This window comes from Balaenoptera physalus, assembly GCF_965194825.1.
Source record: "Balaenoptera physalus genome assembly, chromosome: 16".
Lineage (NCBI taxonomy): Eukaryota > Metazoa > Chordata > Mammalia > Artiodactyla > Balaenopteridae > Balaenoptera > Balaenoptera physalus.
Genome location: NC_138898.1, coordinates 4,966,708 through 4,982,481, shown reverse-complemented (window position 1 = coordinate 4,982,481; position 15,774 = coordinate 4,966,708). Strand labels below are relative to the sequence as shown.

General features: G+C 51.0%; 1 protein-coding gene across 3 annotated transcripts; it reads right to left on the bottom strand.

The window, feature by feature from the left end:
- Window positions 1–3,113: 3,113 nt before the first annotated feature.
- ANKRD60 (ankyrin repeat domain 60) lies at window positions 3,114–15,581 on the bottom strand. 3 transcript variants are annotated; one of them, XM_082428347.1, is made up of 3 exons: window positions 9,460–14,038; window positions 7,759–7,924; window positions 3,114–5,568 (listed from the first exon to the last, which is right to left on the bottom strand). In XM_082428347.1, exons 1-3 carry the CDS (start codon window positions 9,580–9,582, stop codon window positions 5,264–5,266), a joined length of 594 nt encoding a protein of 197 aa, XP_082284473.1. In that variant the 5' UTR covers window positions 9,583–14,038; the 3' UTR covers window positions 3,114–5,263. The 3 variants fall into 3 exon arrangements, with proteins under 3 accessions (XP_082284473.1, XP_082284474.1, XP_082284475.1); XM_082428348.1 differs by having other exon boundaries at window positions 9,465–14,038; XM_082428349.1 differs by lacking the exons at window positions 3,114–5,568; window positions 7,759–7,924 and adding an exon at window positions 14,271–15,581 and having other exon boundaries at window positions 8,779–9,590.
- Between the last annotated feature and the right edge of the window lie 193 nt (window positions 15,582–15,774).

Here is a 15,774-nt window from a genome sequence, read left to right as displayed (position 1 = left end):
GGATTGGTGGTTGTCTAGGGCTGGGGGGGAGGGAGGAGGTCAGGGGGACTGTTACTGGGTCCAGGGTTTCTTTCTAGGGTGATGAAAATGTTCTGGAACTAGATAGGAGTGATGGTTACACAACACTGTGAATGCACTAAATGTCATTAACGGCAAATTTTATGTTATGTGTATTTTACCACCATAAAAAAAAAAAAAAGAAAAGACAGGCCGGCTGTGATAATTCATAGCTGTGTAGAGCAAGCTCGCGGCCCCAAAGTAAGCAATGCTAAGAGTTTACGGATCTTCGACATCATTCTTTTTTGCTCAAATAAAAATGTGCTTATGTGCACATTTATCGGATTTGCCTCCTTTTTAGAATTATAACTCCATGAGCTCATACACATTTCCTAGGCAACTTGCTGTTTTTCACTTAATGACACATCACAGACACCCCTCGTGGCTGTCCCTTGGCCTGGACATACAGATCAAGTCATTTTTTTTAATAGCTGCAAAACGTGCCACCATCTTTCCCAGCGGCGGGCATTTGGAGCATTTCCAGGCACTCGCCACCAGAAACAGTTGCCACAAACATTTGCACACGCGTGCCATCACGGAGTGGGGCTTCGTCTCTGTAGGATGGATTTACAAAGTGGGGTAGCAGGGCCTTCTGAATACCTACTGTCCAATCGAAGTCCGGCAAGGCTACAGGACTCTACAAGCTCCCCTCTGCAGCACTAGAGAGAGCCGTGTCCCAGACGCCCGTGTACACGCGCACACATGCACATCAGCACCAGGTGTTATCAGTATTTATCATTTTTTCCAATCGCAGATTGACCATGCACATCCACCCAAGGGGTAGAAGGGGATATTGAATTGATGCGTTGATTTGATTTAACAACTGGGGCGGTTGGCTTCCCTGTTATGTGCCCAGGTTTGGGGGATCCATGGACCCTCACAGGACATGATGAATGTTCTCCCCAGAAAATGTGTGTTCTGTGGACAAGTTCGGGGGTTCCGGCACAGAAGCTGTCTGGAAGCCCCTCTGGCTGAGCCCCACTCTTGAGTCTCCAGTGGGGCACAGACTGCCGCAGCTCTGACATTTCCGATGAACACAAACAGCGGTGTTTTTCTAAATGTTAATGGGTTTCTGTGCCCTCTGCTGGATGCTCGTGTAGTCAGTACGCGCTGCAGAGGCAGAGCTGAGAGACTGGAATTTTCCTCTCACCTTAGAGCTTTTTTTTTTTTCTTTTCTCTCTCTCTCTCTTTCCTGCAGAACTGGCCCTGGATTTTTAAGTTCAGACGACTTTCTGGACCCTGTACTTAATACTAAAATCCACAAGTTTCAGGGAAATTATTTATCTCCCACTCTAGGAATGATTAGTTCTGGATGGAGACTCTCAGTGTATAAGGTTTGTTGAAAATTTATGAGGCTCTCTGGACACCGGGAGTGTATTGATTCCCAGTGAGTAAACATTTTAAGCAAATTAATTGGTGGTAGTAATAATAATAATAATGGATACTATTTTTCAAGAGTCTGCTCTGTGCCAGGCATTTCATCCCTCCGATGATGACAGGGGCAGATTTTATTACCCGAATGTTACAGACAAAGAAACTGAGGCTCTGAGAGATGCAATTGCTTGGCCCAATGCCACCCAGCCAGCAGCAGAGGAAAATTCTAAATGGCATCTGCTGGACACCAAGCCCGGGCCCTTCCCGAGGACAATTCACATTGCTCATCGCAACGGGGCTGAGAGGGAGATGATGGGGGTCCCTGTGGAGGTGACAGTTTGCCCCAAGGTCACATACTAGTTAGGAGTGGGAAAAGGAAAAGAATCCCAGCCCACAAATATACTGAAAACAAGATGATGTTATTAAATCCTGGCAAAATACTGTTGCCTGTGGAAGGCTGCTCTATTTGTGTATCTTATAAAAGCTCCCTTTTCGCAAAGGTCAGGGGGGAGTCTGACTTACTAACACCAAGCGGAGACTTTCCTCTTGTCGGAATTAAAAGGATTGAGAGCGATTTGAAAAGGGAATAACTCTCACCCTATGTTTCTGTGGCACTTACTGCAGCGTCAGGGCCGACTAAAGTCCCCTGAGGTGCCACCAGTGGGTGCCCTTCGCCTCCCTGGGAAAGTCTGGTTGGTGACCATGCTTCAGAGAAGGGAGCGTCCAGGCCTGAGATGGAGGAAGGACTCAGTGCAGCTGAAACCCCCCGGACGAGTCTTTGGAGAGAGATGGCCATGCACCCAAGCCCTGGGCGGAGCTGAGAGACCCCGGGCGGCCAGGGGTCCAGAGGGACAGCCAAGGCAGATGGAAACACGGTGGAGGCGCAGCTGTCACCGTCTTCCTTGAGCGAGCGGTCGGTCTCTCCAGAGGGGCTCCCCGGTTCCCAAGGGCTGTTTTCCAGGCTGACATAAGGCACACTGGTGAGCAGTGTCCCTGACGGAGGGGATGCTGAGGGATCCTTCTTCACGTGGCCGCCAGGAAATCCAAGGACGCTGGACAGCACTTTCCCGGGGGCACTGAGCTCAGAGGTCATCAGTCTCATGGTGATCAGAACTTGAGAACCCAAGAAAGGCACCAAATGGTTCTCCTATTTGCCCCCATCCCCCGTCGATCATCAACAATTGAGCCCATGACTTCAGAAGGAGTCTGCAGTCAAGCTCTCAGACGAGAAGAGCTAGCATGTACTGAGTACTTCCTACCTCCCAGGCCCTCCCAACAACCTTAGGGACCAGGCACCATGACCACCCTCCAATCCCCTGTACCTCAGAGCAGTAGGGAACGTGCTCAAGGCCACAGGGCAGAGTCACCAAGATGCAATCTGGGGTCCAGGCCCTGTATGTCCACACTACCCCAGCAGCAATTCCACTCTGGCAACCGAGAGTCCAGCTTTACGGGAGATACACAGTAAGGAGGAGGGAGAGGGATATTATACTCAGACAACTGACAGTAGCTCCTTTCCTAGAGGAAGCCTGTCCCTCTCCACGCAGAGGTGAGGCCCACCTGGGTGATGGCAGACCACCGCTGCTTCACCACAAAAGTCCATCCCCAATACCTCGGGCCTAAAAGGATTTCAGGGTCCTACAAAAATGTTTGAGATCAACCCCTTTAAAAAAAATGGACACTAATATGTATAAAATAGACAATTAATGAGAACGTGCTGTATAGCACAGGGAACTCTACTTCACTGTACAGTAGAAACTAACACAACATTGTAAAACAACTATACCCCAATTAAAAAAATTTCTGTTGGCTCCAAAGCATGACCCCAAAAAACTTCAAACGTTGAATAAAATTTTCTGCAAAGTGTAAGATGATGGCAACCAACTGCAAATCAACTCTTCTGAGGCTATGGACATATTTTATTGAATAGGTGATACAGGCTTGTTTGAATATAATAGCTAGAATGTTAAGATTGTCTAAAAGGAAGAGCCCCCAGGACCTACAGGACTGTTTTAATGACCCTGCCACAGACCGAGCAAAATGTCACCATGGAGAGTATGGAACTCACCCAATTGCCGGCCAAGTGTTTAGTTGAATTGGGGGTGACAAAGACAGAGGGCTTCCCTCCAAAGTTTTGGTGACAAATGTCAGGCAGCTGGCTCTGCTAACAATAAAGACAGCAGAGCAAAGCTCCCGGAAAACACATGACTCTGAGTCACAACACTTGTTAAGTTAAAAGGGTGCCCAGGTCCCCCTGCCAACACACCTCATTAGCTAAATGAACTGACCCCGCTGGATGAGGTTATTTAATATCTGCCTATTGACTTTGGAGAACGTCTGCCGCAAACAAGATCTCAGTTTTGACACTGTTGACGCTGAGCTGCATTTTTTTTTCCTGACTGTTATGTGTCAAACAGATTGCTGAGCTGGGTCTAGCCACGTCCACTGAGTGTAAAGCCACGTCACCAACACGGCTCTTACTTGCCATGACAGCGGGAAATGCGGCCAATTAATGTAAAAGCGGAATCCAGTTCTTGGGATGTAAGTCAGAAAGAAGGGCGGCTGGGATACAGTGCCATTTTCCAGCACCTTAAAAAACCGAACTTCAACGGTCGAGTCTGTTGCCACACAGACTGACTCCGGAAGCTGTGTCAGGATATAGGGCTTCAGAGAAACACGCGTGGCCACGGGTGGAAGGGTGGACAACACTTCCCACCCGGCAACACTCATGGCCATTCCCGCCCTGTGGCTTCAGAGCCGGGGAAAGTTCCAGTGAGTCTTAGGTTGCTTCTACCCGTTTCCCCAGTGAAATGAGTTAGTTTGACGATGGTCGGCAGTCCCATCCATGTGCCTCAAATCTCCTACTCCTTTTGTTCCATACGCTGATCTTAAAATAATTCAAGCCAACGCTTAAAAATCAGGACTTAGATCAACAAGCCAGGTTTCCAGCTCTGGGAAGCTCTGCAAAGATCTAGCTGCCTTTGGCTCACCTTTCTGCTGCAGCTGAGTCACGGTGCCCCCTTCGGACAAGGGTGCGCGTGTCAGTCCGCCCCAGTCCTCACCCCTCCCTCTCAGCTCCCACACCCAGCTCACTCACCCACAGAGAAGCTTTTGTGGGTGTCGAGCCTAGAGTTCAGCAGAGACACTGCCCCACGGTAGGGATACTGGAGTTACCCGAGTTCTAGCAGGAAAGGAGAAAGCTAGCGGGAGGGGGGTGCTTGGACCTTTGGGGATGGGACAAAAGGATCTCAGATGCTCCCTAGGTCATCCTGGCTTCTCCCCCAGCCCCGCCTCAGACTCAGGCAGCAGACCCCTCCAGGGAGGTTCAGGAAAACTTCTGGAACATTGCTAGCTTAGGGAGCATCTAGTGCCATGAATTTTACAAACTGAAATTCACAGGTCACACTGCCCACGACCTGGTGACGTTTGCCTGCACTGGTTTTGTGCCGTAACAGCAGAGCTACTCTCACCACGGCTACTACCCCTGTTATGCCGACGCATTAGATGGTGTCCAGACGGGAGAGAAGGTAATTGGTTCCCATCACCCCAAGCAGCGTTACTGGATACAATGAACAAATAGCTCAAAATTAAAGGCTGGCGTGGGAGCCCGTTAGGTCTGTGACGGATTTAGGAAATGAACACAAACTCACCCACTTCCATCAATACCCTCCTCAAGTCATTTGCAAATAGGACAGATGGTTTCGTATCTGATTCAGAGGAACTGCCACGTTTCCCGGTCTTCCTCCTCACCCAAAGCCACTGGCCACCGTGGATCTGAACTCAGGAAAGTTACCCCAAGTCAGAGCTGACATGCAAACATTCCCAGGTGGAGCTACGTTTTGTTCTCCTTCTTGGATCCAAACCCGGCCTTGACTCTCTGAAAAGCCTTCTTCACGACAGGGTCCTTCGGGTCCTTTGTCCCCAGCTCCACCATCCAGTAGAAGAGGAACATCCGCCGCCTGCTCTGGCTGCGGTTTAGGCGGCAGGCGAGGGACATGGGCGTCTCCCCCTTGGCATCTCTGTCGTTGATGGAGGCCCCATATTTGAGCAGGAGGCTGATACAGTCCAGCCGGCTCATGGCTGCAGCCACGTGCAGGGGCGTCCTGCCCACAGGGGATCTGCCCTGACAGTTGGCACCTGGGAAATAAGAAAGTTGGCTGAGGGAGGGCCCCCTGCTGGCAGGAGCCAACCTTCTGGAAACCCGTTCAAGAAGAGAAGCATGGGAAGGGCCGGGGCTGGGAAAGGAATGCTTGGAAGAACGAATAACCGAGTGCACGGAGGGGGGCACTGCTGCATCTCCCCCCTCCCACCCAGCATCCAGCACTGCCTTCCCCCCCACCCCATGCTTCTCTTACGGCAGCCAATGACCTTCCTACAATGGCTGTACCACTCTCCCGCTCAAATCCCATTGTTGGCATCTACAACCCTTGGGGTAATGTTCTAGGTCTTTACTGCTCTATCTCACCCACCCCCCCTTATCACTCCAGCATTACCCCCAGCCGTGATCTTCCTCCCCGCCCCCCACCCATGCTCCACTTACACCAGCCTTCTGGCTTTATCCCGTCAATATACCTGCTCCCTTATCCTGCCCCAGAATCTTTGCACATGCCGTTCCCTTTGCTAACAACACTCTCATCCTTTTTTTTTTTTTTTTTCTCCTGGGCTAACTCTATGTTTCTTGAGGTTTCATTCACTTCCTCGTGAAAACCTTCCTTAGCCCTCCTCCCCACAAATCTCCCTGCATTTGTTCGGCAGACATTCTGCGTCTCCAGAACACGCCATGCACGACTGACCACGGAATTAATTATTTGTAATAATTTGCTGACTTCCCTTCATAAACTCCACAAGGGCAGAAAACACACTTGTTTTGATCACTGCCGTTTTCATCCCCGGCACGTAGCACGACGCCTGGAGAAGACAGGCGCCTGGGAAATGACAGATAATGGGCAGCCTGACTCATGGACAGACTTCCCTTCGACTGAATTCCTCACTGCCTCCTGCAGATGGAGGGGCTAATGACAGGTGTCCAATACAGACTTGTTGAATTGAACCAAATTCTGGGTAACAAATATCATGACACAGAAAACTAGGCAATTCAATTACGTGCAGCTGACATTTCGGTAGCCAGTGTTTATGAGCTATGGCTGGTCGGTGAGGTAGTTTTAAATAGGTTCCCACAACACTTAGCCTCAGCCCCGGCGCCTCTTCACAGCCACTGTCTGCAAAGGACAGAAAACTTTGCAAAGCTGGCTGTAATTTTTTAACTGGTGCTTTCAAATACATCACAGTTCCATCAGAGTGAAAATGACTTTTTATGAGCTTAACGGACTGCTGGGTTGTGAAAAGCCCATATTTCATCTTACAACTGGAGAAGTGCAGAAAGCAGTGGAGGAAGGAGGGGAGGAGAGTCAGAAAAACCTCTACCCATCACAGATGTGAGGCCCCAGCATCCTGCCCAAGCATCTGAGATGCTTTCCCAGCTTGGTTGGTGGAAGAGGGGGAAACAACACAGAGAGCCTGGGCTCAAGGCCGAAGGCTGGGAAGGAAGGGTTTAACTTGGAGGCGAGTTGATATGGGAAACCCTCAGATGAGGCCCCCTCCTGAGCCCCAAACCACTGACCAAATACCACATTCTTCCTTTTTCCCGAGGAAGCCAGTGGCCTGGGATGTCTGCAACTGTGTCTACTGTTGGTGAATGGTCTACACCTCAATCAGTGGGCCTCTTTTCCCAAAAATACTCTACATCCAGGGAAGATAAAATGTACTCCCACAGAACCTCATGCAAAGCCCTTTAACTCGGAGACAAGGCAGGCTAAGGCTTCTATGTCTATGGAGAGGGAGAGAGTGAGAGTAATTGCCCTTTGGTGGAGGAGAGATGAAAAGAGGGTTTGGGGCAAATTCAAAGAGCTTGGAGAAAGGAGACTGGCTAGCCTGCCAACCACCAAGGCGGGGATGCCGGTTTGGGGCTAGACCCCTCGGACCACTGCAGAAACGGGACTTCGGGTGGGGAAGAAATAACAAACGGGATGGGAATATCCCCAGCAGAGTGTCTGGTCGGACGCAATAAACCAGGAAGCCCGGTGACTTGGTGTCCTGAAAGGTCCATCTTCCTGAGCCCCGGCCAAGAGAGGGGACACAGCCTCCGATAAGCATGTCCAAAGACCCCCTCAGACAGGGACTGAGAGGCCCGATGGGGACCTCGATTGGTGGTTGACAAACTTGGGTCCAGGAAACCATTACTGAAGGGACCAGAGGGCAAGCCACTGTGTCCCCCTTGCCCTCAAAAGAACCCCACTCTTGAACGTACTCGGCTGCTATCAGAATTACCATGTTCTAGAAGGTACTGAACAGCCTCCGAGTGACCCCTGTGTGAGGCAACATAGAGCGCCATGAACGCTCTCTGAGAAATCCACTTCTTCCACTGCTTGTCATCAAAATGCTGCGAATTTGTTGTTCGGTAGAAAGAATCTTCAGCAACACCGAGGCAAGACAGCTGGGCGAGATAAACAGAGTTACGCACGTGAGTCTGGGTGATTTCAGAAGTGCAGATACACCTGGCTGGTGGGTGACGGGACGCTCTGGAGGGAAAGTTTGCTCGGATGCCACATGCAGGCTGGTGATGGAATCAGACAGCGGAGAAGCTGGAAACGAGCCAGGGGAAGACATGTAACTCTCTCTACACGTCCAGGAAATACGAATTTACCATCAGGCAGCCTCGGGAGGCAGGAAATTCTTCCTGTCCATGTTTTGAAGAGAGAAAATAGCTTTTCTGGGTGTCCAGAGGAAGGGGGTTACGGCTCTGAAGGAAGACCCCAGCCGACATGGCACGGCCTCCCCAGAGGGGCACAGGCTTCTCTGGAGATGTGATGGATCCTGGCCTTCCGGTCTATTTTTGGGCCCATTGTCTCCGTTAACTTTTGGGACACTCTGAACTCTGCTCCCAGGTGAATAGCAGCCCCGGGATATAATCATCACGTGGAGAATTAAGGCTCTGAGCACAGGACGAGGACTACGGGCTCCGACAGAGAGGAACCGGTCGCAGATGTGCAGCATCTGGTGCGGGGCGAAGCGGGATGTGAGGGGGCCCCCAGCGGGGTGACAGCGATTCTGGCTCAAGAGAGGAGGGACTCACCCATCACCCATGTCCAGAGCAAGAGCCAGAAAGTCCAGGCACGGACACAGAGCCAGAGGGGAAGCAAGGGAAGGCAGGGGAAGAGGAGAAAAGCAGGAAGGAACCAGAGGGTTATGCAAACAGCTGGATGGGCCCCGCCCTTCCTTCTAAGGCTCAGGCTCCAGGGCAGCAGGGTCCTGGAGCGGTCCCTTCCCAGACCTAATCCCAACCCTCCTCCCACACCCAGCCTTCCCTGATGCCCATCCCAGCCAGAAGTAAACTCTCTCTCCTCCACAAGCTCATAGCTTCTCATCCGAATTTATTTTCCAGAAAGAACATGCACTTGCCCCCTTGTGTCTGAATGATTCACCTTCACTGTTGGGTAGACACCCTGATTTCCTCCTCTTGCCTTCCAACTCCCACCCCGGAGCCCAGCTCAGCACCCAGCTCGAGGCCTGGCCAAGAGTTAACGGCACCCACTGTGTTTCCAAGTCTCTCCCCCTTGGGTGAGGGCAGACCACCCATCCCCCCCCGGAGGACTTTTTGCAGCATTGAACACTCTGGGCCACACGTTTCCAAGTTATCTGGCATTCTCCACTGTTAACTTAGGTTTTCAACTTTACAAAATAGACACATGAATAGAAAATGCGCTGCCCTGGTTCCTTTTGGGGCGGGGTGAGTGGGTTACAAATCACAGCTACGTGGACACAGTGAAATCGCAAAAGCCAAACAGCAAATGGAAACACTCGATTTGATCATGATGACATGAGTCCTTGTTATCTTTTTTCTCTACTCTGAAACTTTTACCCAAATATTCATATTAAAGACTAAGCGAATCCCCCCACGCACACACACACGCCCACAATTTACAGCTGGTTCATGAAGTATAATATCCATTTAAAGAAGCATGAAAACACCTTACTGGAATCCCCTTCCACGGCCGCCAAAACCAGTTCCGTCCATCCATCATAATGCCAGATACGTAATGAAATAATTCCACCAGGAACAACATCGTGGAACTTCAGCGTAGCGTTATCCATCAAAATTCCTGCAGGGAATGATTTTTTTCTTTAAAAAGAAAAATCGGGCATTAAAGATAAACTGTTACACTGGTTTAGTTAAGAGATTACCTGACCTTGGGTATCACAAGGATAATTTGAGAACCTTGAGCACTCTCATTTGATGACCCCGCATCCGTCTGTTTGGGGTTATTGATGCTTTTTAGAAAATTAATTTGGCTTAGTTCAAAGAGAAGCCAAACCAAAAAGAAAAAGAAAAAAAGGCAACGATTTATAAAATTCTGTAATTGTAACTTGACCTATGGCAAAAAATTACATGAGTGAATAAAAGTCATTTCAGGAGGCAAACCCTAAGTAGAGCTACTTGAACTTGAAGTAACTCTATATTACAGATGTGGCACAATGCGGTTATACAAGTTATAGATGTTAAACTAAAATACTAACTAATTCTGGTTAATGTTGTCATCAGTTAGCTTAAAGAGGTAATAATGACAAAAATTTGTTGGATCTTTCAAATTGCGCTCTGTGGCAGCATTTCTCAACCTTGGCGCTCCTGACATTTGGGACCAGATGACCCTCTGCTGTGGGGTCTGTCCTGGGCATTGCAGGGCGTTTAGCAGCAACCCAGGCTTCTACCCACGAGATGGCAGTAGCCCACTCACCTAATTGTGACCACTGAAATGTCTCTAGATGTTGCCAAATGGCCCCTGGGGGACAAAACTGCCCCAGTGGAGACCCTATGGTAATATAAGCATCTCAGTGACTTGGGATGGAAGAGCTCCTTTCTCTGTTTGGGAGGTTCTCCCCAAACAGCCCCTTCCTCATACGAAAGAATGGGGGCCGGGGGGTGGATCCACTCACACTTCCTAAATTCAGACCCTTTGGGGAAGACCATCAGAATTAGTAGAAGAGGATTGTGGAACATTTTAAGAAAAATGCAGTTGTTTTCAGTTTACTTTTTTAAATACACACACTTCTTCCTACATGGCCACCTGTAACCTAGCTGAAGGATAACACAGTCATTTGTTTTCTCCAATAAGCAGTGCCAAGAATGGAACCTCTCAATTCTGCCCAGGTTGGATTATCATGTATTCCGAGTAGAATTCACGAGTTTTTTGGTTTCATGATTGAGTGATTACTGAGTGCCTGTACCCAGCACCCACATTCTTTAATCCTCACGACGAGCCAAGTTCGTCCTCTCCGTTTGCCGCAGGAGCGGACGGAGGCTCGCGTGGCCGGCGAACGGCAATGCTGGGACCCCAGACCTGCCTTTCCTCGGGCACCATGTGACGCTCACTCTAGATTCTGTTGGCACCCTTTGGTCCCCAGCAACTCCAGATGGTGGATGTAAACGCGGAATAGCGATTAGCAAATCTGTTAATTAGGGTCTTATTTGTGGTTCTAACACAGAGAATAATCAGTAATTAGTCTAAGTAAGACAACTCGAAGACTTCCTAACAACTTTGAAAAAAATGGAGCAAGGCTGTGTTTCCCTGAGAAAGACAAGAGCACAATGCACACATGCTAAACAGCTCTTAGAGAAATCAGAGCACATTCTCCCCTTACAGGCAGGCAGCAACTGCCTTCGGCTTACACAGATACTAATTATCACCAGCTAAATACATTATTAGAGTTGACAACAGACGTGGAAAAGTGACCCGCCCCTCCAGGAAGATGTTCACCCCCCTTTAGACTTGTGTCTCTCAGGGTTTTCACACACATTATCTCATTTGATCCTCCCTGGCAACCTTTGAGGTGGGTAAAGAGGCATCAGGCTGGCTATTTATCAGTAGAAGCCCAAATTTCTTCTACTGACGTGGTGTACCTTCTCTCCTTGTTTGCCATCAGCAGTAAGGATGGCAACCAAGCTTGAGAGAGGTCAAGCTTCTAACAGTTGCTAAGTGCTTGCTGAGTGATAGGATTGTGACATCAGTGTAAAGCCACCCCATCCCTCTCATTCCCTCTTAGCTTTCTTGAATTTATTGCTCAGCATAGCTCATCGGCAAAAATAAATTAACGGAAGGGGTGCCAGACATCTGTAGTTCAGGACACGTAATTTTCGAATTACTTGTTTCGGAACTCTTACTAAGTTCTTCCATAGCTCACTTCACTTTTAACACATTAAGTACAGGAACATCTCTTTCCCGATAAAGCCTCGAAAATGCTCCAAAGCATCTTCCAAATACCCCTATAGCAAAGCAAATACATCATCAAAAATGCTTAACCGATTTCCAAGAGGGCAAAGGAAAGGATTTTGGCCTTCAATATACCTTCTGAGTCTCCCGAGTCACTTCTGCCTAAAGGGGGACACGGCACTGAGAATCCTAGAGCTAACGGGGCTCTGCTTTACAGATTAGGAAACTGAGCCCCGGAAGCGCAGGGCCTGGGAACACGATTCTCGTGCAGACAGGCTGCTTTCACACCCGTCTCCATGGCTTCCCGGCCCCTGCAGTATAACGGCAGTCTCTCTGCAATATCGGCTGTTCACTTTCTCTGTGCAGCAGACCAGAGAGTTTTTTATGTCTTCATTTTCTTGAAGTGTTTTCGCATTGATTTCAGCCGGGTGGGGAGATGTCGGAGCCTGGGGCTTTGGTCCTGCTCTCATGTCCTAAATCCTGTAGGGGTCGGATCAGGACAGCCAGGTCCCCAGGCTGAGGGAAGGAGACCGATGGAGGGAGAGATGGGGCTCTAGGGCCCTTGCCCACCACGGGGTGCCTCCCCCATGGGATCTGTCTGGGCAGGGGGCCTTGGGGTCCTGATTCAGTCACAGTGAGCTTTAGGCGCTGGGTTTCGATTCCGGTTGGGCTAGCTTTGAGCTCCTGACATCACAAGGGCGCAGCTTGAGATTCGAAGTTCTGATACAGACTGGGTCAGTGCCAGTATTCAGGGTTCAAACGTGGATAGGGTTTGAGATATGGGGTCCCAATGAGGGCAGAGTTTGCTCTGGATTGGGGTTCTGATGAAGGCAAGGTTTGCTTTCTGTCTGGGAGTCCTGGTATGGGAAGGGTCTGTTCTGGGATGCAGAGTCCTTCTGTGGGCAGGACTTGTTTTGGGATTTGGGGGTCTGATGTAGGCCTGGGTAGTGTGGCAACTGGGGGTGAGGAATCAGACAGGTCTGCCCCGGAATTCGGGGGTCTTGAGGGTGACAGGTTCGGCTCTGAGACTTGGAGTCCTAATATAGGTGGGGTTTGGTCTAGCATCGGGGGTTCTGGTGCGGATCAGGTTGATGAGGGATTTGGGTTTTCAAATACAAGCAGAGTTTGCTTTGAGTTTGGGGGCCCTCGTGTAGGCAAGGCTCGTTTTGAACTTTGGCTTCCTTACACAGATATGGCTGGCTTAAACCTTGGAGTGCCAGTGTGGACGTGGTTTCTGTGGAGGTTGGAGGTTCAGATACGGGTAGACTGGACTTGAGTTTGGGGTCTTGGTGTGGGCAGAGTTTGTCTCACGTCTTGGAGCCCTTCTGATGACACTTGGCTTCGGGTTCTGCTGTCATCATGGTGAGCTTGGGAACTAGCTTTCAGACGTGGGCAGAGTTAACTTTGAATTTGGGGGTCCAGAAGTGGGAGGAGTTCACTTTGGGCCCTGGCTTCCTTACATAGACGGAGATGGCTGATGGATTGGGGTTCAGATGCACAACTGGTTGAGCAGAGTGGGGCTCAGCATTGGGTGTACCTGCTCTGGGATCTAGGGTCATGATCTGGGTAGTAGGCTTCATGCCCTGGGATTTAGGTTTCTGTCGTGAGCCGGGGTCACCTGAGTATTGTGTTTGAGGTTCAAACGTGCATATGGTTCGTGGAGAGATATGGGGTCCTGAGGAGGGCAGAGTTTGCTTAAGGCTTTAGTGTCCTTGAGTCTACATCGTTGCTGGGAGGATTGGGGGTTCGGATGGTCACATGGTTAGCCTGGGGATTGCGGGGTTCAGTCTTGGGCAGGTTTGTTCTTGGTTTGGGGGCCCTGAAGTGGGCAGAGCTTGTTCTGGGCTCTAGAGTCCTTGCGTGGACACCGCTGTCAAAGGATTCGGGGTTCTGAGGTAGTCATGGCAACCCTGGAGAGTTGGGGTTCAGTCTTGGGCAGGTTTGACCTGGACTTGGGGTCCTTGCACGGATGTGGCTGGCTGGAGGGCTGGGGGTTCTGGTGTCCCACAGCCCAGCACAGGGACTTGACGTTTAATTCCATCTGGGGTCCTGACACGAGCAGCTTTGCCCTAGGTTGTGAGGTCCCGCTGAGGACAGGCGTTTCAGGCTTGAGGTCTTGTGTGGCACTGCTGGCTTTGGGACTTGGGTCCCTGATGAAGATGTGGGAGTTTGAGGGTCTGGTGTTGGAGGGTGCTGCGGTGGCAGCGTCTGTTTCGGGATTCGGGGTCCTGACGTGGACAGGGCTGGGCTCAGGTTGGCAGGCCAAACCAGACAGCTGGCTTTGGGCCTGGAGTCCCAGCACAGGCACGATTCGCCTGCCGATTAGGGTCTTGCTGCGGACACGGTCTGCCTGGAGATTTGGGGTCTAACGTGAAGCTCGGCTTTTCTGGAGCTGGGAAGTCCCTATGTGTCCAGGGTTGGCTTTTCCACCCGTGGTTTCAGGGGGGTGGGGTGTGACATCTGGGGGTCCTCCTCTGGGCGGGCTTCCCTTCCCCCACTGCAGGTTCAGAGGGGCCTGGGCGCCCCGGGTCGAGGGAGTACACGGCGCCAGGAAAGGGGTCGGGCAGGGGCCACCTTGGTCCAGGTACTGGAGCCGCTGGAGGTTGAAGGGGATGCCGGCTATTAGGTCCAGCTCCTCTTTGAGCTCCCGCACCGTCATGTCGCTGCGGCAGCCTGTCACTCGGAACATCTCCCCGGAATCTTCCAGCAGCACCCGCAGGGCGAAGACGTCGGAGGCCAAGCCGAGCGCCAGGCTCACAGCCTGCGGGTCCCCGACGCGGCTCCGGCCTCGGGCGCGGGCGCGGGGCTGCGCGGGGAGGGGCCGCGGAACGCCCGAGCCCGCCCCACGCCCGGCCGGCCGGCCCGCAGTGGGGTCCGGGCGAAGGGCGCCCCCCGGCGGCCTCGCCGCCTCCGCCACCGCTGCCGCCCGGTCCCGGCCGCCCGGCATCGCCGTCCCCGCCGCGGAGGCCCCTCCGGGACGGCCGAGCCCCCAGGGCCCTCAGTGGGCCGACGGGCCCGCCGTTAACCAAGGCGGGGCTCCACGCGGACGCGGGTGACGCGTCTGCGATAAGGCGAAAGGGCCCGGGCGCTTCTGAAACACCGGGAGGCTGTACTGAGATCCATCCAGAAGCCTGGCCGAGGCGGCGCGCCCCGCAGACCCAGCACGGCCGCACCCCCGACTCCTCCTCGCCGCTTCCGAGCTGCTCTCGCCGTCAGTGCCTTGAACCTGTAAGACGAGGCGGCTCGTGGCCGTTGTTAGGCAACTGTGACCTCCTCTCCATGTCTGTTTAAAATACAATCACTGCACAATTCGGGGCCAACTACCTGTAGGAATTATGCGTGAATAACGCTCTAAATCATCTTTGCATGCGTCATCTACAGAGGGTGGTAAAGTGCAGACTTCAGCCATGCTTAAAAATCGTTATTTCTTAGCATGAAGGAAAAAACCAACATTGCAGAAATATGACCCCTTTCAAGCCCATCTGGGCCCAACTTGATAGTGAAAAAACCTGATACTTGGCCCCTCCGGAAGTGGGAGACAGACCTTCCTGAAAATTTGCAAAGCTACATCAAAATCCGTCCATGTTGAAAACGTTCTCGAATTCTTGAAGTGAGAAAGGTGCTAATGAAAACACTTAGCAAGGAGGAAATGTCCACGTGGGGAAAAGCTGAGATGGTCCTACTGTTGAGACGCCTCTCAAGGCAGCTGTACCTGTGAGAAACTATCTCGTGCTTTTCCATTAATTCACCGGAGGAGGCAGAGTGCTCAAGAAAACAGGAAGCTTACCTTCAGTGGTCAAATCAGACACTCAACACTGCACCTAAGAACAATTAATATGTGAAGACCTAAACTGATGGAGAAGCTACAGGAGAGAACAGCAAGGGCAACCAAAGAAGAATAAAATGCAAGCTTTCAACATACTTTTTGCAGAGAAGTTAGTCATAAAAATAGCTTTCCACTGGAAAGGCATTCATATTAAATTATAGAAGAATTTTAACACATAAACTGAACATTTTAAGGTTAGATTATTTACCAAAGAGTCTCAACAAATCTCTACCAGCACATCTGACTCAGCAG